Raw genomic sequence first — 24631 nt, forward strand, 5'->3', positions numbered from 1 at the left:
TCACGTTGTGTATCTTCCGTAATTGTGTTGTACAACTGCATCCTGGTAATGAAACTAAGACTCGGAATACTCTTGGCTTCTATGTGAGGCTTTCTTGGAAAGCGAGCACATGGGCAGGCACGGACATAAACAGACCGGCGGCCATTGCATTCTTTAGCCTTCTATATTTGACCGAGGTCTATCCTGTGTCCCACAACCCTTTCACCCACTTAGCTGGGGCACCTGCTGTGTCCAATCACACACACAGGAGGTCCTGCTGTATTTGGGTTCTACCATCACAAGTCCAACACAAACATGACACATGCTTTGGTTTTATGTACAGCTACAATATTCAAAAGGAAGAAGGGAACTTGTAATTTCAAAAACGTATGATTATCCTTTTTTTCCATTACTCATGAAGTGTATGAAATCTTTATCAAACACTATGTATTCATCTATATGATAGTGCCACACTCTCCCCCACATAATTATCGTTTTTTCTGGACTATAAGTCGCTCCGGAGTATAAGTAGCACAAGGCCAAAAATGCATAATTAGGTCGAAAAAAAACACATAAGTCACACTGGAGTATAAGTCGCAGAAGGCCAAAAATGCATAATTAGGTAGAAAAAAACATACATAAGTCATACTGGAGTATAAGTCGCACAAGGCCAAAAATGCATAATTAGGTCGAAAAAAAACATACATAAGTCACTCTGGAGTATAAGTCGCACGAGGCCAAAAATGCATAATTAGGTAAAAAAAAAACATATATAAGTCACTCTGGAGTATAAGTAGCACAAGGCCAAAAATGCATAATTAGGTCGAAAAAAAACATACATAAGTCACACTGGAGTATAAGTCGCAGAAGGCCAAAAATGTATAATTAGGTAGAAAAAACATACATAAGTCATACTGGAGTATAAGTCGCACAAGGCCAAAATTGCATAATTAGGTAGAAAAAAAAACCATATATAAGTCACTCTGGAGTATAAGTCGCACGAGGCCAAAAATGCATAATTAGGTAAAAAAAACATATATAAGTCACTCTGGAGTATAAGTCGCACAAGGCCAAAAATGCATAATTAGGTATAAAAAAACACGCATAAGTCACACTGGAGTATAAGTCGCAGAAGGCCAAAAATGTATAATTAGGTAGATTAAAAAAACATACATAAGTCGCATTTTTTGCGTGTAATTTATTTTCCAAACTACTTACTACAAACTACAAAACAGACATTACGTCCTCTTGGAAGGCAAATTCTGACAATAGAATAGAGAACAGGCTGAATAGGTGTACGATAGAAGATATATTATTCAACTTTATTTTCATTTTTTTTTCTGTACTGAAAAGCGTCTTTGAGTACTCTGAAAAGTGCTATACAAATAAAATGTATTATTATTATTTCCAAGCCTGAAGTGAAGAACACGCAAGCAAGAGACGCAATTTGTTACTCAGAGATAAGCAGCCGTCTTATCGGCTGCACAGAAAAATAAACAGACGTCAGCAACAACACTGTCATGTTCATATGTGGGAATGCTGGGCAGATATAGAAGTACATTTGAAACACTTCTATGCTAGGACTACGTTATGCTAGCCATAGCATTTCAGTATGTGGAATCAAACTATGGAATGGATTGAGTAAGGAAATCAAACAATGCACAACGATGAGCCAATTCAAGAAACAATACAAGCAGTTGATGTTTGCTAAATACAAGGATGAAGAGTCTTGAACCAGTCATGATGTGCTATATATATATCACTATATTGACACGCACTATGGTACCCATTATGGCATTGGATGCTCATATCACCGAGTACTTTGGTATGTGCCAAAAATAAAAAAATACTTTTCACAAAATTAAAAAATATTAAATAAAATTAAAAAAATAAATGAAAAAATAAAAATAGTTAAAAAAAACACAAAAATACTTAAATTATATTAGGAAAGCAGGAAGTGAACAAATATAAGTTACTGATTGTAAAAGTACCAGATGGAGGGGGTAGGATTTAATAAGCTTTGCTTCTTCCTACTCCTTTTGGACATGTGGAACTGGGAACTGATTATGGGATGCATTCAATTGTAATCTGATGCATGTTCAAATGAAATTAAACCATTACCAATTAACTTAGCATGTTTTTAAGAATGTGGGAGGAAACCGGGGTACAAATAAATAGTAAAAATAAAAAGTAAAAAAACAAACAAAAAAAACCAACTTATATTAGGAAAGCAGGAAGTGAACAAATGTAACAGTTACTGATTGTAAAAGTACCAGATGGAGGGGTAGGATTTAATAAGCTTTGCTTCTTCCTACTCCTTTTGGACATGTGGAACTGGGAACTGATTATGGGATGCATTCAATTGTAATCTGATGCATGTTCAAATGAAAGTAAACCATTAGCATAACATGGTGTTTGTTATGGACAAGCCATTCCGTCATGGCCTTGAAGTCTCCCAGAAGAACCAGAGTTCCCAGCTAAGTGATTCTCGTGTACTGGCATTGACTTCAACATGTCGGTCGGCTCTGAGCCAAGCAGCTATAAATAGACACACGCTAGCACACTACCTCGCCAAAGTAGAACAAGTAGTTTGGTTGCAGAGCCCAAACTGTACGACTGTCTAGTCTGGACTTCTCAAAGTCACTAGACTGGGACCCAAGAACTAGATCTGTTAGACCACATCAGGTGGACACTCCTATGGATGTCTAAAAGGGCTGTAGTTGGCCCAAGCTGTGTTTCCATTGGACCAAATCCAAACAGAATGGTGAGGATGGCCTTACAAGGAAATGTTGCCATCTCCACTCTTGGGAGACACTTCCATCTGCTGGACAAATTCATTACTGCAATTACTGAATGAGAGTTGAACTGAATGAAATTAGAAGGGGTTGCAGTTTGAAGTAAAACCACAAAGTTGGTAGCTGGAATGTGATTTTAAAAGTGGATGCTTCATTCTTTCATTCATCCTCATTCAGCTTCTAAGTGGTTGTCGTGTAAAATATTTACTTTTGTCTTTAAAGAGCAATGTAAACATAGCTTAACGATATAATTGCATGACAAATATGACGTTTCCATTGCTCATACTTGCCCTCAATGAGAATAGAATAGAAGGAAAGCTGAGAAAATATAACCATCAGGCTTTTAGTCTTGAAATTACCATGGAAAGCCTGACTTGATTTAATAATAAATGCTAAGACACCCTATTCAACTGTTTTATAGTGTTCTTTAATTCAAAGTACATTCTCATTCACAAAAGGAAATGTTTCAAATATAAACATTGAAATATTGTAGCTGATGTATATCACATCTTGGATATCAAATAGAATTTTAAAAGAAGTGTTCCACTTGGTTACCGGAAATAAATACACTTCCTTTATCGTCATTGCACAATAACAGCAGGGAAATTGCCAATGAAATGTATAATAAATAATGTGGAGAACGAATAGATGACATCAAATTCAGTGTAAATAATTTTTTTAAGTTATATATGTATATATAAAACAAATATAAATAACCTTTTCCTCCAGGGTTAAGTAAGGATGATGGTAAATCCGAAAGACAAACAAGTCAAGTATGACAAATAAGCCATGAACTTATGAGACAGGTCTCATCACATCCTGCGGAAAACAAAGAAATGGGGTTTTAGGCACTTTTTCAAATAAGGTATTAAAAAAAAAATAAAGTATGTTCCCAACAGGTTCTCAGCAGATCGCTGGAGAAGCTGACTGGGATGGTTTTCATTTCTGGTCAAGTCCACAGCAAGTCAGGAACGGGAGTACCTGAAAGCCTTGGTATATGACCAATAAAGTACCGTGATGTTACTCACAAGAAGGAGCTGCTCACGTTCGTCAGCGCTACACATCTACAAAAACCAGAACAAAAAAAAATAAATCACTTTCACTACAACATCATAGTTACGGCTCTATGAAGCTCAATGCTATGGTCATGTTTCAACAGTCATACCAGGACTCCAAACACGGACAAGTGAGGAGACCAACGATGCCGGACGTTGACGTGCTCTAGCACCTACTTTTGAACAAACCCGTTGATGAAGCAGCGGGCTGCAGATACCTGACAGTGCTGTTGACGAGTACATAGACCAGGGGTCGGGAACCTTTTTGGCTAAGAGAGCCATGAAGGCCAGATATTTTAAAATGTGTATCTGTGAGAGCCATATACATTTTGAATGCAATAAAATGTGTGCATTTTTATGCAAGACCAACAGTTTTAGATATAATGGGCTCTAATTATGTAGACCAGGCACACTACCCCACGCCAAAGGGGTGTGGCCAGCACACTTTCAGGAGCAGCGCAGTGTCCAATAATAAATCAAATACTTGCTGCCATTAATGCAACTTCTGCTGTGGCATGGTTTTGCACCGTACTCAGTATATTTCATTCTTTTGGCCATCTTTGCCAGAAGGCTTAGTTCTGCAGCTTTAGCTAGGTGACTATTTGACTAAAGGAGGAAAGTTTACATTTACATCTTAAATGACCGAGGTACACTACCGCAGTACCCAGTAATAATCGAGTTTTGGTGTTTGACCTGGAAAATATCAGGAAAGATCGATATGCAGTAGAAAATAGATTTACAGATTAAAATGCATAAGAAAGTTGTTGATTTTTTATATTTTTAATAGTGATTTCTGTGATGTTTACTTTAAAATGTTAGCAAACATACATTTTTATTGTGGTAAATGCTTGAGAGCCAGATACCGTCATCAAAAGAGCCCTACCTGGCTCCCGAGCCATAGGTTCCCTACCTCTGACATAGACGTACGTACAAGTTAGACAAACCTTGCAAGCTTTGGACTGGCGCGTGTGTCCATCCAGGCGGAATCTAAAACGATGGAGTCATTAGAGTCATACAGGGTTTTAACATGTAAAAGCATTTGGGAAAACTACAACCTTGACAGAAAAAGCCACCATATTAAATTTAGTCAACATTTTAACATGTAATCATCTTTATCACATTGCTAAATCAGTCATTCCGCAGCTTTTCCAACCACAATTTTAGCTAATATGTTAACCTGGACGGCGGCACGGTTAGCGCGCAGACCTCACAGCTAGGAGACCAGGGTTCAATTCCACCCTCAGCCATCTCTGTGTGGAGTTTGCATGTTCTCCCCGTGCATGCGTGGGTTTTCTCCGGGTACTCCGGTTTCCCCCCCACATTCCAAAAACATGCTAGGTTAATTAGCCACTCCAAATTGTCCATAGGTATGAATGTGAGTGTGAATGGTTGTTTGTCTATATGTGCCCTGTGATTGATTTCACATTTACAATTTGGATCATGGAAAGAATGGCAACAAGTACAGTGAACCAAGATCTGGACCTGTTCAGTTTATACTAAAGATCTGTCGCTTAAAACAATAACTTTTTCTACCTTTTCTTGACATTAATATATATGGGTCAAAATTCACCCCAACACCATAGAAGTTTTAGTGATTAATACTAAAATGAGAAAATAAATCAAACTAATTGATTTAAGAGATATGTTCTATAGCCTTAATAGCCAGCTAACAAAAGAACCTTCAGTTTATTATTATATATGTAGAGAGATAGAGATATACAATATTCTTTTTATATTTTTTTATACAGACAAATATAAATAAAATTATATATTTTTTCATTTATATTATTTAAAATTAAAATCATATATTAAAATTACATATAAAATATTCTTTTGAGGTTCATTTGACCATTTTTGGAAATTAAAATGGAGGGGTATAGTGACAAAAAAGGCCTCCATGCCCACACCAAAAGTATTAAAATCAATATTTTCATGTATGAGGAAGCCTAAGAAGGTAACCAAGACATGAGAAGCAAATTTGATGGCAACTTATTGTTTTTAGTGTATTTTATAGCTGATTTAATACATGGGTCAAAACCGACCTGTTAACATAAGACATGATACCAGAAAGCTTAAATGGAATATTGCGTGTAAACGTCGCCCTAGCGAGTATGTTTCAACAGTCATACCAGGACTCCAAACACGGACAAGTGAGGAGACCAACGATGCCGGATGTTGACGTGCTCTAGCACCTACTTTTGAACAAGCCCGCTGATGAAGCAGCGGGCTGCAGATACCTGACAGTGCTGTCGACGAGTCCATAGACGTACAAGTTAGACAAACCTTGCAAGCTTCGAACTGGCGCGTCTGTCCGTCGGCACGGCGCCTAAAACAATGGAGTGATGATCAGCATCAAACCAGTACAGAAATAATGTTGTGCAGCGATATCCCGCAGGGTTCATGGCAAAGAACGGTGCGGGTAAAGCGAAACTGCAGCTTCGTTCTTTGAGGCATTTCCAACGACGCAGGCCTACAAAGTTAAACCAGGTCGGGATAGGCCTCAGGTTTGGACTACTCAGTCACGCACCTTTATTGGCGATTCCACCATGCCGAGGGCTCCGACCTACATCAGCGCGACCTGACAGAGACAAGAGTGAAAAAGCAGTTTGAGGCGGTCCCAACCAGTTACAACCAACATAGCCCACAGGCAAGAAAGACACGAGCGCTACTTTCACAAGATTACAGTCTAGTCCTAATATTTGCATAGAACCTGAATGTTTGAATGTTTATGCTGGAATGGCTTGAGAAATGTGGAGTCTTGGTAACATAATATTTACTAGCATGACAAGACCCTGCATGACACTGGGTCCATAATGAGACAAGATATTAAGCACAATGAAAAAAATATTCCATTTACAAATGTCTCTGAGGGTCGTCTAAAGCAGTCATATATTACGGTGGTAATACGTTATTTACATCCCATTGTATGGTCATATCACCTCGTACTTCGGTACGGGACAAAAAATTACAAAATTTAAAAATGAAAAAACAAACTTAAACTGTATTATGGAAAGCAGGAAGTGAACAAATGTGGGAGGAACCCGGGGTGCAAATAAAATTAAATAGTAAAAATAAAAATAAAATTTAAAAATTAAAACAAAAAAAAAGAAATTATATTAGGAAAGCAGGAAGTGAACAAATGTGGGAGGAAACCGGGGTACAAATAAAATTAAATAAAAATAGTAAAAATAAAAATAATGTAAAAATTAAAAAATAAAAAACAAAAAAAGAACTTATACTATTATACTTATATTATACTTATACTAAATTAGGAAAGCAGGAAGGGAACAAATGTGGGAGGAAACCGGGGTGCAAATAAAATTAAATAAATAGTAAAAATAAAAATAAAATTTTAAAATTAAAAAACAAAAAAGAAATTATATTAGGAAAGCAGGAAGGGAACAAATGTGGGAGGAAACCGGGGTGCAAATAAAATTAAATAAATAGTAAAAATAAAAATAAAATTTAAAAATTAAAAAACAAAAAAGAAATTATATTAGGAAAGCAGGAAGTGAACAAATGTGTGAGGAAACCGGGGTACAAATAAAAATAGTAGTAAAAATAAAAATTTAAAAAAAAACTTATACTATATTAGGAAAGCAGGAAGTGAACAAATGTAACAGTTACTGATTGTAAAAGTACCAGATGCAGGGGTAGGATTTAATAAGCTTTGCTTCTTCCTACTCCTTTTGGACATGTGGAACTGGGAACTGATTATGTGATGCATTCAATTGTAATCTGATGCATGTTCAAATGAAATTAAACCATTACCATTACATTGAGCTTTCCATCAGAGGTGGATGTTGACTATGCGATGACGACACCTGTTGGGAGAAGAAAAAGAAGGTGAGCTTTTGGGACCATCAGGTTATCCAGTAAAGAATCTCCAGGTTGCTCAGTAAGGCAATTGTCACTCATGACTCAGAGCAGTTGAACATTTAGCCAATCATCATGTAGCGTCTAGCGGCCAATATAACATACATACAACTTACCCAGCTGACTGGGAGTCTTCCATGTGTACCTGCCAAAATTAAGAGGCGTTACTTTCAGTAAGACGCCATAAAAGGGACAGCATGGCAAATGTCCTTTCTCATAAGTAACACTGCAGCAGTGTGTGGACTGCAGTGGGTTGCAAGAGAATCAGTTGCTCTTTGCACTGCAAGAGCTTGATGGCCCACCAAACAGGACCAGAGCACTTGCTGTGCCTCAAACACTTCATCTGGATTTATTCTGAAACATCAAATGTAAATAGAATTTCTTAACGTACCATTAAATGTGACTATATTGCCACGCTTTGACAGTGACTTCAGTTGTTGGAATTTTTTCTGGACAATTTGGAGTGGCCAATTAACCTAGCATGTTTTTGGAATGTGGGAGGAAACCGGAGTACCCGGAGAAAACCCACGCATGCACGGGGAGAACATGCAAACTCCACACAGAGATGGCCGAGGGTGGAATTGAACCTTAGCTGTGTGACCTGCAGCCAGCCATAAGTGTGTATATATATATACACACACACAATTGGAATAACTTCAGTTATAGCATAGAAAACCTTTCAGCATTTTAACATTAGAGCCCTCCACACATCAAATAACACCCCTATGGTCACTTTTTCCTACTCTTATTTCCCAATATAGTATGAATAGTCAGAATAAAGCAGGTATTTAAGACTGCTTACCTTGGAGGGGAGCCGAATGAGTACCAGAAATGATATCGGGAGTTCAGAGTTGAGTTTTAGCTTGTCATAGGCTATGGCCATTCACAAGTTGAATGCTGGTCTTAATGGTTTATTTGTATTTTAGTTAAGTGATACATGTTTTATGCTTGAAATTGTTTCATATGCATGTAAACAAATATAATATATTTGCTAATGAGTTGTATCCAACCACAACCATTCTTCATTTGTGAAAAAACACAATAAAATGCGGGAGCGATGTTGAAAAATAATGTAGACAAATCCATATCACATCAATTTAGGCAAAAAACAAGCAATTGTATTCCTTAAATATGCAGTTCTTTTACTAATAGGCAGTTAATGGAGATTTAATATATTTTTGAATACCCATAATAAGGGCGAAGCCACTAAATTCAAAGCAGGAAGTGGCAAAGCATTACTGTATTGGGATTTTAGAATGTAGTACACATCAAGAGGTGGATGACATTCAGCATCATATCAAAATTAAAAGCAGTACAAAGAATGGAACCAATTGTTTAAAAAAAAAAAACAAAAAAAAACACCAACCTCACATCTCCGGATCAAATGCCGCAAGCCGAAATAATGACACCATCACATCCTGAAAGAGATTTTAAATCTTATTTAAATCTTTGCTTGTAGGTAGGAAATAATTTATTCATTTAGCTTGCCATAAAAATATCAATTAAACAGGGTGGCACAAGTGGTATATATACTATTGCACAAAATATGAACTGTACCAGGTCTCATTGACACCATGCAGCAACCAGTAGTGCAGAGGTGTAAGCAAAACCTGGTGTAATGTGGCCACAACCGTCCCGGGAAGAACCCACAGAACAGGAACGCCCGAAATAACCAAGCTGTATTGTGGCATCCATGTATAGTCAAGATAGAGATGCAAACACATTTGATAGCCATGACATAGATGCCAACTAATTTAATAAAAAAAATCGACTACTGATATGAGTGAATTAAGGCGCCAACCTGATTTGAGTCATGCTTTGACATGAACTTAACACAATATATAAAATACACAGTCCTCATCCCCATTTAATGCATGCGTTCACTCAAAACAGTGTAATTTGTCCAAATAGTGTGCTTCTGACAACGCATGCGTAAAACAGTAGCACGTGACGGAGCAACCGTGCTCCTAGCTAACTAAAAGCTAACGTTTATCTTTCATACAAAGTACGGCTTAAACGCTCAAGCTCACACATACACGCTTCGCTTATTGTACAATGGGTTCTCTTATTTAGAAAAACACTTCACATTCGACTAAGCGAGTTGTACCTCATTGTAAAAGTCTGTGTTCACACTCTCAGGAGTTCCGAGGCGAAAAGGAAGAATTTCGGCGCCGCCAAACAATTTATGCAGGGCGTTACGACAGTTCCAATTGCTTTACGATAGCTGACGATTTTTGCGTCAACAAAATTTTTGAAAGACAATAAACAATGAAAGAAACGCTTCATACAGTATTTGTTACCATTCACACTTGTATTGTCGAATAACGTTTTGACAAAGTTTAGGACTGTGCACAAATATGACAAATAAACACTTCAGAGTTCATCCTGAAATTTGAATACCACTTTTTGTGAGCACTATACTATACTATTATATTTTTAAATTTAAAAAAACATACATGCAGCTTTCTTATGACATTTCTTTGTAATTCCCCCATATTATTAGTAATGTTATTGCCATTTTTATTTTTTCTGGCTACTTACGTTTGCCCTTTTTTATGCAGTTTTTCTTGTTTTGTTGTTTACTTGTATTACCAGAATGTGCCACAGGCCAGTAAAAACAAGCCGCTAAGAGGGCACTAAATTTCCAATGTGTGGTCGGCACCAAAACATTTTAAAGCACACATTTTCAAAAAATTAACGAAAGCCGTTTGTATGGATGACAGGAACAGTTCAATTTAAAAAAAACAGGAAGTCCATTTCTTTTTAAGCTATACCTGTGAGTCATAATTGTGGGCGCAATTCCCCAAGGTACATAAGGCAAGCTAAAGCCACATTACCCGTTAACATGGGACTCACCTCATGGGGGCGCAACAGGCCAGTTTTCCCAGGGGCATTCAGGGACATCGGTTCATTAGTTTACATCTGGCAAGACCAACAATTCACCTGCTGAGAATCACTAGTCTGGATTGCTTAACTCATAAATTTAGTAAGTGAATTCCTTCACTTTTTTCCTGTGTGAATTTGTGAATTCCTGTGTGAAAAATCATTGCAGTGCATGTCAAAATAAGCTAAGGTGTTTAACATGTGACAATACTTATTACTCTTAGTGTTGTCTTGTTAAAATGTGAAGCTTATGTCAGTTATGCAAATTGCCTGTACAATTGGAACGAGATATACCATTGCCCAATGTATATGATGGCTGGTTCATGAAAAACCTTCTTTTAAAAGACAGAAAAATGAATAGTAAAGACAAACACACTGGAAAAAAAACACTTTGTTGAGACATTCAACAAATAACTTATAAAACATTTCCAGTGAAAATGCTTGAGGACCAGATTATGAGCATGGCAAAATGTAACATTTGTATAGCAGACGGAAAGAACGGTGATAGAAATTAAATGACAAACTAGGATGGGTCCTCGAAATGGGTTTAAAAGATTTATATAACAGTTTAGAAAAAAAAAACGTGATTTAAAATCAACTGAGCGCTTTATAAAAATCCTTTCATCCACAAACTCAAATGAAACAGGCTTTGCTGCAGAAATAATGTCGGGATAGAAGCCCATTGAGTGTTAATGGTTTTGTGCTGGTCCAAAGCAGAGTCCTGGACTGTTTATGCTCTCGTCATAATCATCCCGCCTACTTTGGGAGAACAAGTAAACAACACTACACATGTATGTATGTGTTCAAGGAGCTGTACAGTTTTTTGCAACGAGTCCGTCAGGGTCACTCCATACTATCCGGGTCCGCCTGCGCCATGTAGGCGTCCAACTCGGCGTCTAGATGACCTTTGGTCTTGGACATGTACGCATCCAGCTGGTTGTCCAGTTGCTCGCGGGTCACGGTGGGTCGGCCGATTCCTCTGCCGCGCCCGCGTCGGCCAGCAAAACCGCCGCGCCCACGGAGTCCGCCGCGGCCTGCCCACAAATGCATTGTAATTAGACAAGAGCCGTGTAGACGCCAAAGTCATTGAAGGTCACATAACGATCCATGTCGTCTTAATCACTGCAGAGAAGGTGCATATTAAGTGATGCACATGAAGTTTTCATGGAGTCTACTTTGTAGACAAAAATCCTTGCTAGCATCATGGCTAGCAATAGTGCCAAAGTAAAGCTAGAGCTTCAAAAACCTCCAACATTTGGCCTTCCACACGCAAACAGAAAAATTTAACCAAAAAATACAATACTACCACTAATAGTGAGCTATATCAAGAGTAGCGTAGATGCTTTTTTTTTGGCGTGGATGATATTTGGAGTGCCCCTGAATGCAGCTTGCTATAACAGCACACTGTTACAGCCTTACGCCGTACAGAAAACATTACCTCTGGATACTCCTCCACGGCCTGCACCTCTCCCCATCGGTCCTCCTCGGCCAGGAATTCCTGCTCTCTGGCGGCCGCCTCTACGCATTGGCATGCGACCAATAGTGCCGCGACCTCGCATGGGGCCACCGGGAGCCATTCTCTTGCCTGGATGTAAACAAAACATGTAGCATTACGGTAAATATACAGTTGTCAACATTGTAGGTTTTTCAGAAATAAATTAGCGTGGTTGACTATAGCCTATTATTCGTAAAGAAAATTTGCCATATTTAAGAAAATAGTAACATTTTTTGCTCAAATTAAGCATTTAAGCACCGGAAAGGCTCAATGAACTAAAATACAAAATACCTTTCAACCTGTGAATGCAGCATTCTACACTGGCCACTAGGTGTCACTAGGAAGAAACGCTCCAGACTTATCTCAAGAAACACAATATAGCTACTGTTGCAGCCATATGCCCTAATGTCTGGATGGCTCTAATGTTAGAAACCTCTTTAAAAGGGCATACAGGTTGTCAAAAATATTACATCTATAAATGAGGAATCCTACTTTGGGGAAATGCACTTCTGGTCGGACTTTATGAACCAATTAACCACGACACACAAGGGATATAAAGGATGGGACGGCACCTCTCAGGGAGAGGGCACCTCTCATCATTCCTCCTCTGCCTCTTCCGCGAAGTCCTCTGGTCATCCCTCGCAATCCACCTCTGCCACCAATGGCGCCGCCACGCATTCCCATCCCAACGGGCCGTCCCAGCCGGGCTTGGATGTTGCTCTTCCCCAGCCGTTGCTTCAGGCTCTGACAAAGGATTTTAAATGCAGTTTTAACAGCAGCTCTTTTTTTTTTTTTAAGAGTGTGGGGGTGGCTAGGTTTGAAAAAAACAAACAAACATGACTAAGTCACTGTGGGTGCTTTTTTTTCCAAGGCTTCTGATTGGCCAAAATGTGTGTGACAGCCGGTGAATGTGTAATGTGGATGACACCCACTGCTCCCCTTAGCTTGTTAACAAAAGTGAATTATGGTAATCAAAAAGAGAGAAGCGAAGTGGAGTGTTCTTGGAGCGGGAACTAATTGATGCATGACAAGTCAGTGGGTGATGTGGAGGTCGGCTGGTCGCCCTCTAAACTCAGAAAATTATTTACTCTAAGCAGAACAACCACGGCCTTAACGGTCTGCATGTTTTGATGGTGCCTGTCCTGTCACCCTACACAAAGAATGAACAAGGAAACCCAACCTGGTGAACAGCAAAGTGTACAAGCTTATTTAAGGGTTATGGGGGCAATATTTTGGAGATGAACGCAAATAACGGTGCATATCATTGAATTGATTTGCTCCAATTGTGAGTATACATGGTTTGATGCATTAAGGCAAAACTGATGATCTAAAAGCAGTGAAAACCCATCTTCAGACATGTCAGACAACGAAAATATAACTTATAAAATGTCCATTTCCCTTCTTATACAAATTCAGTTTTCATTAATACAGTGTTGTATGTGTACTTTGTTCGGTAAAGTCCGAGCTCCACTGCAGGACATTCGAGGTGGAAGTTTTAACTCAGGGTTCTGCTCCGAAGTTCAGGAGAAAACCGGTTAAGGGGGGCCAAGGACACCTTGGCTGTCCGCCTTGAGTCATCATAGGACGGCAGAGACAGTGAGGCAGGTTGAGGTGCATGGTTCCCCCTTTGTAATTATGGCGGTATATTTATGACATTTACTAAACAATTGGGAACTTATACAAGGGGGAGCATTTAGATGAAATGATGACTTTTCTGTTGAGGCAAAGCATTTGTCATTTTTATGAGCATTTGAGTTCAAACAAAGTTTTAACTTTTAGTATAAATGTTGCTTGTTGCTCGCAGCAAACTGCAAGTGTCATGGTTAGCATCTCTTAGCATCGGGGCCGGTAATCAGACGTGATGTTGCATAAAACCCAGCTAGTGAAAAAGTAGTCAAACAACATTGTTGTGGTAGTGCTGATCAGCCACAACAAGGCACTATGTGACAAGGTCCAGTAACCCCTGGGTCCCAGAGTTTGGGTCTCACCTGCTTGTGATTCAGAGCTGCCTGGACCGAGGGCCGGTTCTCCATCTGCTGGGCCAGCCGGCGATTGCGGGCACTGGCCATATGCTGCTGTTGCATGGTGGCTCGAATGCTAACCGCGGTGGGCTGCTTGTTCTTCAGCATGTTAGTGAAGCTTTAGAAGGTGGGAGGGAAAAGAGGAAGTAAAAGACGAGGGCAGGGGACACACAGAGGAGGAGGAGGAGGAGGAGGAAGCAGGGTTCCATATCAAGTCATTTCTCATGTTATGGATGCGGCCACACTTGTGGCAGTTGTGGCTCTTTTGTCATGTGTGTTCCATTTGCTGGCACTCTTTCTCTCTCTCTCAATATGATCACATAACTGTTTATAGTTTCAAACCAAGCATGAGAAGCACCGATAGAGGAAAGAGACAGATGTGAAAAAAAAGAAGTAGTAGCAGCAGAGAGATAAACAGTTGCCACTTACTGGCCCCCAGCTTCATTGGGTCATTGGGCCACGGACAAAGTTTTTTGGCTACTCGGCCACTTACAGCATGGACTGTGGCATGGGGGACTTGGGGGCACAGAGGCCTGCTTTCACATCCAAGCTCGGACCGAGTGCCTGATCTTGTAGAGACTTAGACAACAGAAAGGAGTAAGAGGAGAGGAGAAAGCGGTGAAAGGTGCTTCACTTAAGCTGGCTTGAGAGAGAAATATTTGAGAGCTTTAAAAAGGTGCAACATCTCCCTCCACTCCCGTATATTTTGTACACTTGATGTATACTCTATGTACATAACAGGGAGTGCGAGTGCCATGGAATTGTGTGGTCCGGTCTAGCGTAGACCGACCAAGTATGACCACATGTGCCTCGGTCAACGCTGTGCACTGCTCGCACAAAACATTTGGCCTGAGAAAGCGCCTCAAGATCCATCCGACCGTCTCGATTCATCTACCAACAATCACTGTCAGGGCCAATGAAGCGAGGGAGCAGTGCACACACACACACACACACACACGAGGGCTACTTCAGAATCACATCCATTTTGGGCCAGGTCCCTTCTTCAGAGAGCCCTAGAACCTTCAGACGCATGGGCTGGCCCTTGGGTCTGGTGTTAATCTGCTGACAGGGTGCGTGGCGCCTCACCGCTCGTTCAGGGACACTTTGGTGGTGCTCTTCAGGACAACTGTTTGAGAAGATGCAGCACTCATTTTGACTGGCTTCTGTTGTAGCAGGTTCCTAGTGGGGAAAAAAGCTGTAATTACACATTCTGCTAGTTAAGAAAATGGAAAATAAGAACATTTCAGCTGACTAATCAGTGGCTGGTCATTTCTTTGGGATGCTGTGTAATGAAGAGGAACATGTGTGTGCCGACAAACGAGATGTCTGTATCTTTCAGTAGCAACGCCATTTGCTCATGTCTCTCCATGGTACTGATGTATGAATCGATACTGAAAAATCGGTTCCTCCGATACTAGATCACTAGGCTCTAAAATCGTTTCGAGAATTCCCTTGCTAAATTGTGGTTCACCTTTCGTATCCGCTCATTTTTGTGCAATTCGTGCATTCTAATGTGATTTGTGTTCTGGGCCCTTGTGGTGTATTAGAGATATCTATCATCAACTTCACATCATTAAATACATAATAATTGTTCTTGAGAGTTTCTTATGCATCCTGTCATGCCTGCCAAGTTTATGATGTTCTGCGATACTGGTGGCGTTTTTTTTGCTCTCTTTTTTTCAAGTTTACAGGCACAGCCAAGTTAGTTTTGCGTTCTTGCGCCCACAAACCTAAAAATGTTTGGTGTGTTTTCATGAATGTTAAGGTCCACAAAAATGCAAGAAAAGTCGAATATATACAGTTTATATAAAATCATTGCAGTTTGAATAGGGCCCTCGGACATAACTAGGTCATTTTCATCAAATTTCCCCCTAAAACAAAACAGAACAAAGCTACCGAGAATGGACTGGGCATGCCCTGATAAAGAGGAGGGTTGGTCACCTTGCCATAAAGAGTGGAAAAAAAAGCCACCTGTTCACTTCTTACTCAATCCTCGTTGAATAAACGACAACAGCAGCACCATGCATTTAGTCCTTTAAAATGCAAGTCACTAAACAAACAGGACGTCTATATACATTATAATCATTATAACGCCTGTATGCTTGTTTTCTGTTCACTAGGAAGTGGGCCAACGTATTTTAGTCTAATGGAAAATGTGTGGCGTTTTCACTATGGAAGAAAAAAACAATGAAATAGACAGGTTTTAAGTTTCACACTCAAACACATTACACAATTTGTCACATATATTTAGCTGTAGTTAACTTGCTGAAAATAATTTAACTTGTACTTACAATGAATGTTGCATTGGTTGGGGGGGAAGCTAGCCAGCTATAATTAGCTCAACGGATAGCTTGTTCCGACAAGGCCGTAAAAGGTGTTATTTTCCTTGTTGGTCGATGAAAAACACTTGACCACCAAAGTAAGCGTCGTAAATAACAAAAATTGTACGACTAACTTCTGCTATAGTTGGGGAAAATGGCACCGAACCGTGCGGAACGCACCAAGCGACTTCTTAAAATGGTGCTGCTGCCCTAGGAAGAAAATGGAGAGGCTTTTATCGCAAACGTCACGATGACGTCGTTTCCGGTGAAGTGTCTTTGCCTGTCATGAACAATGGCGTCGGGGGCGATTGTTGACGATTCATCAGGCAAAGATGCTATTTCGGAGGGACTGCGAAACCTTTTAAAACCAGCCATTCAGCAACTTGATCTGCATGTACATTCTGTCAGGTAAATGTGAGTTTATGTTGTGTCACCGTCCTTCTGCATCACATCTTGCTAGCTAACTAGCTAGCTAGCTAGCTAGCTTGCTACAAATGTCTCGTGACCCGAATAATGGTCAACTAATCTATGGGAATGTGCTTTATTTGGCTTTTTCTTTCCAGAGAAAGCCAAGTGGAACTAAGAGAACACATCGATAACCTTGCCACAGGTAATTTGCTTCGAGTATCTTAACGTTTCCAGCACTTTACCGTCCTGTGGTATCAATGTTTTCACGTGACGTCACAAATCCGAATGTCGGCCATTTTTTTACATTGTGTATTATTTTTATTTCAGCAAACATGAACCTGTAACCTGTGTCGTTATCATTATAAAATACTTGAAAATGTTTCAGGATAGGCCCCTTTCTAATAGAAAAATTGAAAGAAAAAAGACACAGGGGAAAAAAAGTTTTGGTGTATGCTATGAATCAAATATCCTAATATTTAGGTCTATTTAGGTTTATTTGGTCATGTGTGTTTTGATTTTATCCACAGAATTATGCAGGATAAATGAACATCAAAAGGTTGCTCTAGACTTGGACCCTTATGTAAAGAAACTTCTGAATGCCAGACGAAGAGTTGTGCTTGTAAACAACATTTTACAGAATGCTCAGGTCAGTAATTAACCTCCTTATGTTGTTGAAATATTAAATTTGAAAGTATTTATGCATGTATGCTGCAGTGTTTTCCACAAACAGGACTGTGACTTATTTGTGGTCACAAATAACTTGTGACTTGTTTCCATCATGTCGGCTTCCCCTCACTTCGTCCCACTCATCCAGTGACATCAGAACTCAGACATGATGCATTCATGGTCATACAAAAAGTCAGATAACTGACTGAAGAGCTGCAGGTTGCCGACCCTTGGTTGAGATGATGTCATCGGATGATATGCATAATTGGCCGTGATGAATGTGCATGTAATTTTGTTTATGCAAAATGTGATGTCATTGCCTTTTGGCATTACATAATGCCCTATTGCTCAATTTTTCCATTGTTCCTGGCATTTGTTTTTGTTTATTTCTATGCCATGGGCCACACTTTGGCTACCCCTGGTTTATTTATTTCACTGGAAAGTCTAAGTGCTACTGAATGACGGTACTATCATACTTTGCCTTTTGTGACCGCTTGTATATAATCACAGACTACACATCTTGTCTTTCCCTTTTATTTGTGGCAAGACACCACAAATAAACAAATGCATGGGAAACACTGATCCTGCATATTCTGTCCTCAGGAACGACTCAGAAGACTAAACCACAATGTAGCCAAAGAGACGGCGCGGAGAAAGACGATGCTAGAGGCTTCAGGAGTGTTCAACTCCCGCTCCCCCAGCAAACCCTGAGCATCCGCTTCCTCTGCACAGCAAATATACTATGTGGATTATCCCAAACCAGAAGGCACACATCAGTATAGGATGCTTGAGGAAAGACCGCCTGCATCATCTGATATCATAATCCAAATTCAGACTGCTTTGTCTGGCAGCATTCTATGTCACACGCCGGTGGTTGTTTCGTTTCACGATGAAGCATTGTTTTTCCATGCACAATTGTTTGACATTTACTACTTATGGATGCTACTGACAACTAAATGTCTTGATTATGCAACAGCACTCCCTTCCATTGGTTGTTTATGTTTCTTTATGAATGTGTCTCATGTTATCTTCCATTTGGAGCTGTATGTAAAGTGTTTACATGGATGAGTTGTTTTCCATTTTGTAGCTGTGCCTTTTAATCGGTTTAATTAATTGAATTGCACTGAGCTTATCCGTTATTTGTATATGAGTTTGGCCCATCGAACCCAAAAGGAAAATAATGGCGGGTATACCACAACCGAGTAGAAAATGAAGATACCTAAAATATGTGTGATGTCATATGTGGTACATTGTACATGTATTTTAAATAACTAATCTTGACACTTTTTTGTGTTTATTACTACTAAGGTACTTAAAATCGAACCAGAGAGCATATTTCGAATTATTTTAAACGATGACATTTATATTTGCATATTTGTTACAAATGTCTTGTCCGGCTTCCCGTAGCTAAAGCTAAAAGCTATGTTTCCCTCGCTTGTTTTAGATTAATTCATTGAAAAAATATAGTAAGAACAGTTAAATTGTCATGGACACCCTAATAAAGCATTACAATTGTTTTAAAAAGATTTTTATTGGCAAAAAAAAGCTTTTGTAGCTTCGCTCGCCATTGGGGGAAACCGTTTCCTGGGTTAGTCACGTGACGGTCACGTGACAACCCCAAAAACTGTTTCCTTTTCGTAACTTTATTGAGATCAAGTCAAGCACAAAAATGCATATTTTATGATATTTTAAAATTAACGTGTTAATATTTTTATTTCGCATATAGGTAAGATGGACAGTTGGGAGAGAAGTTTAAAGCCCCGAGCATGTTTAATAGTTACCATCAAAACGTACGGTTTTTAGCTAGCGTACAGTTGCACTTGGCGCTCATGTAAATGTACGTTGGGGGCGGGGGCGCTAATCTCAGCGGCGCCACCTTAAAGAAAACAGTCTCGCGGGCCTGTCAATCTCGACGAACCAGACAGACCCTGACTGGCGGCGTCGTTGTAAAAGCGGCTTTCCCATTGGCACACAGCGACAGTGCCTATGAGACACGACCTCCTATTGGCCGAAGCGTGTCGCGACACTGACGCGCACGATGTCTCCCCCTCTATTGTTATTGTGTCGTGCGCGTGAGGAGCGGGCAGGATGCACGAGGAGACGGCAGGGGCTGATAAAGGGATCAAGCTAGTGAGGAACATTAACGATACAACAGTTTAACATGTGAAAAATGGCCAACATTTATTCATGGGTGTATCGCTACATGTAGAGGCGACTCAACATTAATACGAGCTGCTCAACCTCCAAGTACACTTGAGGAAATTGTCGGTATTTCTGTCCAAGTTGTTGCCTTCTCTGCGTCTGATGTGTAAGTATTTATCCATCTCAATCTTTACCGGGTTCACTCCAGGTGATGTTGTGCTACTAATTCTCTTAATATGCTCCAAAAATATGTTTTTTTTCCAAAAAAACTTTCCTTTCGTGTAGTGTAGCATGTACTGTGTATGTTATGTGATTCATGTATAGTGAATGACGCATGTGTACTGTATAGCCTAGCTGGTATACTGTACAGTGCATGCATGCATAGATGGTATCCATAGACATGATACATGTCATGATATTTATTGGGAATTTAATGTAAGTTTTTATGTGGAAAAAAAATTGGCCTCCAGCTTGTGGGCCTGTAGGATGAGCATCCAGTGGAGTGGATTTACGAGGAGATGGAGAAGGAGAGCATGGATGTGAGAGGATGCAGACTGTCACCGCTGCCTGCTACTATTCTGACATAATGTTGCTGCTATATGTATCTAAATGCACATTATTATCTGTGTTAAGACAACTGTTATATTGGAGCTCATTAGAGTCTGCATGTATGCTAATGCTGTTGACAGATCTGTATCACCTGCCTACATGTTCTAAATTTCCCATAGGTGTAACTGAGAATGGTTGTTTGTGGATATGTGACCCGGTGATGGATTGGTGACCAATCCCGTCTCTCATTTCAACGTAAACTGGGATAGGCTCCAGCACTGACTTGGCCCGAATGAGGATATTTAAAAGTTGATGACTGGATATAACGCTAAATGTGACTATAGGGGTCCAGAGTGCTAAAAAAAACAAATTTAGAAGGTCAATAATAGGTTTGCTATGCTGTGACTATGAAAATATTTCATTTATAAATAAGGAATCCTACTTTGAGTACTTCACTTATTACAGCCGGGTCCACAACTAATTAACATAAACAAGGGATTGCTGTATTTTGCAAAATGGAGTTATTCATTCATTCATTTTCTACCGCTTTTCCTCACGAGGGTCCTCGCGGGGGGTGATGGAGCCTATCTCAGCTGTCTTTGTGCGAGAGGCGGGGTACACCCTGGACTAGTCGCGAGCCAATCACAGGGCACATATAGACAAACAACCATTCACACTCACATTCATACCATACCTATGGACAATTTGGAGTCGCCAATTAACCTAGCATGTTTTTGGAATGTGGGATGAAAAACCGGAGTACCCGGAGAAAACCCACGCATGCACGGGGAGAACATGCAAACGCCACACAGAGATGGCCGAGGGTGGAATTGAACCCTGGTCTCCTAGCTAGCTTTTATTATATTATTATTATTTTGCCTTACTATGTATACTATATTGCGTAATAGGAGTGTAATGGTGACTATAGGGGTGTTATGTCATGTCTTGAGGGCTCTAGTAATGTTAAAAAGCATCTTGTCTGCCGTGCCGCCAAAATGGAGTTATTTCAGTTTTAATTTATGTCATTGCTTGCCCTCTCACTCTGGCTTTATCTGCTTCGTTTGTGGATTGATTGTTGTTAGGTGCGCCGCCATGACACTCGACTCCATGGAGACGAGTCGTTTAAGTACCCAAACATGGTGCCTTTTGATCTTACCTGAATTGGTGCATAGTAGTACCGATGAAATACTTATAAAAGTACCAAAGCATAATATTTACATGAAATAAAAAAGGGAATTTGTGTTACAGAAACTGTGGAATTCCATGAAAATCATTATTATGGTTGTAAGAAGTCATATGCCGGCATACATCATAACCTTGGGCAAAAATATAATGGTTTGACGGTTTCATGGTATTATAATTACAGCTCTAAATGAACAACAAAACAATTAAATGCAGTCTACTGTGGATGGTCTTGCAACTCAAGTCACAACACTTGATATTTTAGTACTAAAAACAATAAAGAATAAAGACAAATTCTAATAATAAAAGCAATCAAGCGACCCAAGAAGGTCACAACAGAAATGTTATGTTATTATTTCATCGTGTCAGGTGACACTTTTCCACAAAACTTGTGTTTCTGGGTCATGTGATTGTCGTTGGCAACCGAGACGTGGGTAAGTGGTTGTTTCTTGTTGTTCAGTGGAGAGTGAACACTTTATAGCACTTATCCTCCACTGCTGTCTCTTCTCTGCTGTTATTTTTTTATTGTCATTTATGCAATGGTATTTTGGCATACGAATGTCTCAACTAACGAGTCGTTTCTTAGCTGATTTTTTTGTTTTGAACTGCAAGAAAAAAATTTGGGTTACGAGGTGCGATTTAATGGCAGGCATAGCCAAGGACAGCTGTTTGGGGTACTTGTGTCAAAGTGACCATGGATGAAGATGAGAAAGGATGTAAATAGCATTAGCGGCACTAGCATGAGCAATGCACTAGTTAGTTATTATAGATAAAAATGGATTTCTATCTGTGATTAAGAGTGATTAATTATGAGTTAACTATGGACAAAATTTAATTTGGGGTTTTCTCCCACATTCCAAAAACATGCTAGGTTCATTCGCCACTCCAAATTGTCCATAGGTATGAATGTGAGTGTGAATGGTTGTTTGTCTATATGTGCACTGTGATTGGCTGGCCACCAGTCCAGGGTGTACACCGCCTCTCGCCTGAAGACAGCTGGGATAGGCTCCAGCACCCTAGCAACCGCAACACTAGTGAGGATAAATGGTAGAAAATGAATGAATGAAAGGGAGCCACAACAAAGAGGCAGAAGAGCCACTTGCGGCTACGGGGCAGCAGGTTGACGACCGCTGGAATAGGTCTTGGAAAATGTGAGATTTTCTGCAACTGTCAATAGCTAGCTCTCGTGTCCTGAATGAGGTTTTGATGCTGAAATGGTTTGAATGGTTTTAGAAGTCTGGAAGTAGTTGAGTGTCAAAAAGGCTCATCATTCACACTAGCGATGCCTGGCATGCATTTGAATGCTTTTCATATTGCGGTATTGAGATATGATATATAATCTGTTGGTCTCTGCTAGCAGTCCTTTACTACTACTTACGTTCACTAGATTGTTGCGAAGTAGAATCTGTTTCATTTGATTGTTCTTATTTTGCTATGCAGCCTATATAGTGTTTGTTTCCACTGGCTATACCGTAGAAGCATCGTCTGAGAGTTGCATATTTGGAAAAAAAAGGATTTGTAATAAAAAGATGATCATCCACTGGGAAATTTAGTGGATCCAATATTGTGGCAGCTTTGGCTGCAGCATTGGATTCAGCAGCTTTCAGAGACTGTGGTGTTAATATTGATCACTTCTCAAATTATTCTGTCGTGCAATGCCATAACAATTAGTGTGATTTACTGTAAATACTTGACCTGATTGATACTCCTTTGGTTAATGGATGTACAGTAGATTCATGCTATTTGTGGGGGTTACGTTCCATGCTTAACAGTGAATGAGTGAATGAGTACAGGTCAAAAAATGTCTAGTTTTAACACACTGTGTTTTTTTGTTGTTTTTTTGCGTTCTTAATGTAATTAAAAAACATTTTTTTGTAATTTTTAGCATAAAACGTCCTTGTTAGCATCCTACTAGTTTCAGCACACTGTGTTTTTTTGGTTAACGTCGAAATTCATGCTTCAGTTTGCGCACTTTTTCCAGTTAGTCTACAATATGGTGCGTTCTTAATGTAATTAAAAAAAAATTGTTTGTAATTTTTTTTAGCATAAAACGTCCTTGTTAGCATCCTACTAGTTTCAACACACTGTGTTTTTTTGGTTAATGTCGAAAATGTTGCTTCAGTTTGCGCACTTTTTCCAGTTAGTCTACAATATTGTGCGTTCTTAATGTAATAACAAAAAATTTTGTTGTAATTTTTTAGCATAAAACGTCCTTGTTAGCACCCTACTAGTTTCAACACACTGTGTTTTTTTGGTTAATGTCGAAAATGTTGCTTCAGTTTGCGTACATATTTTTTTTGTAATGTTTTTTAGCATAAAACGTCCTTGTTAGCATCCTACTAGTTTCATCACACTGTGTTTTTTTGGTTAACGTCGAAAATGTTGCTTCAGTTTGCGCACTTTTTCCAGTTAGTCTACAATATTGTGCGTTCTTAATGTAATAAAAAAAAAAGTGTTTGGAATTTTTTTTGCATAAAACGTCCTTGTTAGCATCCTACTATTTTCAACACACTGTGTTTTTTTGGTTAACGTCGAAAATGTTGCTTCAGTTTGCACACTTTTGTCAGTTAGTCTACAATATGGCGAGTTCTTATTGTAAATTAAAAAAATGTTTTTTTGTCATTTTTAGCATAAAACGTCCTTGTTAGCATCCTACTAGTTTCAACACACCGTGTTTTTTTGGTTAACGTCGAAGATGTTGCTTCAGTTTGCGTTCTTTTTCCAGTTAGTCTACAATATGGTGCATTCTTAATGTAATAAAAAAAAATTGTTTGTAATTTTTTAGCATAAAACGTCCTTGTTAGCGTCCTACTAGTTTCAGCACACTGTGTTTTTTTGGTTAACGTCGAAATTCATGCTTCAGTTTGCGCACTTTTTCCAGTTAGTCTACAATATGGTGCATTCTTAATGTAATAAAAAAAAATTGTTTGTAATTTTTTAGCATAAAACGTCCTTGTTAGCATCCTACTAGTTTCAACACACTGTGTTTTTTTTGGTTAACATCGAAAATGTTGCTTCAGTTTGCGCACTTTTTCCAGTTAGTCTACAACAGGGTGCGTTCTTAATGTAATAAAAAAAAAATTGTTTGTAATTTTTTAGCATAAAACGTCCCTGTTAGCATCCTACTATTTTCAACACACTGTGTTTTTTTGTTTAACGTCGAAAATGTTGCTTCAGCTTGCGCACTTTTTCCAGTTAGTCTACAATATTGTGCGTTCTTAATGTAATAACAAAAAAATGTTTTGTAATTTTTTAGCAT

General features: G+C 39.2%; 3 protein-coding genes, 1 long non-coding RNA gene and 1 other non-coding gene across 5 annotated transcripts in view; 2 read left to right on the forward strand and 3 right to left on the reverse strand.

The window, feature by feature from the left end:
• Window positions 1-3187: 3187 nt before the first annotated feature.
• Window positions 3188-9904, reverse strand: LOC131101674 (uncharacterized). Its single transcript, XR_009119264.1, has 9 exons — window positions 9813-9904; window positions 9072-9123; window positions 7822-7850; window positions 7601-7653; window positions 6357-6407; window positions 6113-6155; window positions 4774-4816; window positions 3803-3838; window positions 3188-3593 (listed from the first exon to the last, which is right to left on the reverse strand). It is a non-coding gene; the product is annotated as an uncharacterized LOC131101674 (long non-coding RNA).
• On the reverse strand, window positions 6199-6334 carry LOC131102457 (small nucleolar RNA SNORA18). The gene has a single exon (XR_009119451.1). It is a non-coding gene; the product is annotated as a small nucleolar RNA SNORA18 (small nucleolar RNA).
• A 1057-nt stretch (window positions 9905-10961) lies between the features above and the next one.
• On the reverse strand, window positions 10962-16650 carry chtopa (chromatin target of PRMT1a). The gene is made up of 6 exons (XM_058047597.1): window positions 16396-16650; window positions 15191-15283; window positions 14072-14222; window positions 12656-12827; window positions 12027-12173; window positions 10962-11622 (listed from the first exon to the last, which is right to left on the reverse strand). The coding sequence occupies exons 1-6, from the start codon at window positions 16407-16409 to the stop codon at window positions 11432-11434; spliced, it is 768 nt and encodes a 255-aa protein (XP_057903580.1). The 5' UTR covers window positions 16410-16650; the 3' UTR covers window positions 10962-11431.
• A 14-nt stretch (window positions 16651-16664) lies between these two features.
• Window positions 16665-19023, forward strand: snapin (SNAP associated protein). Its single transcript, XM_058047598.1, has 4 exons — window positions 16665-16833; window positions 16989-17035; window positions 17361-17479; window positions 18103-19023. The coding sequence occupies exons 1-4, from the start codon at window positions 16718-16720 to the stop codon at window positions 18208-18210; spliced, it is 390 nt and encodes a 129-aa protein (XP_057903581.1). The 5' UTR covers window positions 16665-16717; the 3' UTR covers window positions 18211-19023.
• Window positions 19024-19444: 421 nt separating this feature from the next.
• Window positions 19445-24631, forward strand: part of smad10a (SMAD family member 10a) — a 32096-nt gene continuing 26909 nt past the window's right edge. Inside the window, exon 1 of the mRNA XM_058047000.1 lies at window positions 19445-19807. Coding sequence (XP_057902983.1) covers window positions 19804-19807 — 4 coding nt within the window. The 5' untranslated portion in view covers window positions 19445-19803. The remainder of the gene's footprint in view (window positions 19808-24631) is intronic.

The sequence above is a fragment of the Doryrhamphus excisus genome, chromosome 14, assembly GCF_030265055.1.
Source record: "Doryrhamphus excisus isolate RoL2022-K1 chromosome 14, RoL_Dexc_1.0, whole genome shotgun sequence".
Classification (NCBI taxonomy): domain Eukaryota; kingdom Metazoa; phylum Chordata; class Actinopteri; order Syngnathiformes; family Syngnathidae; genus Doryrhamphus; species Doryrhamphus excisus.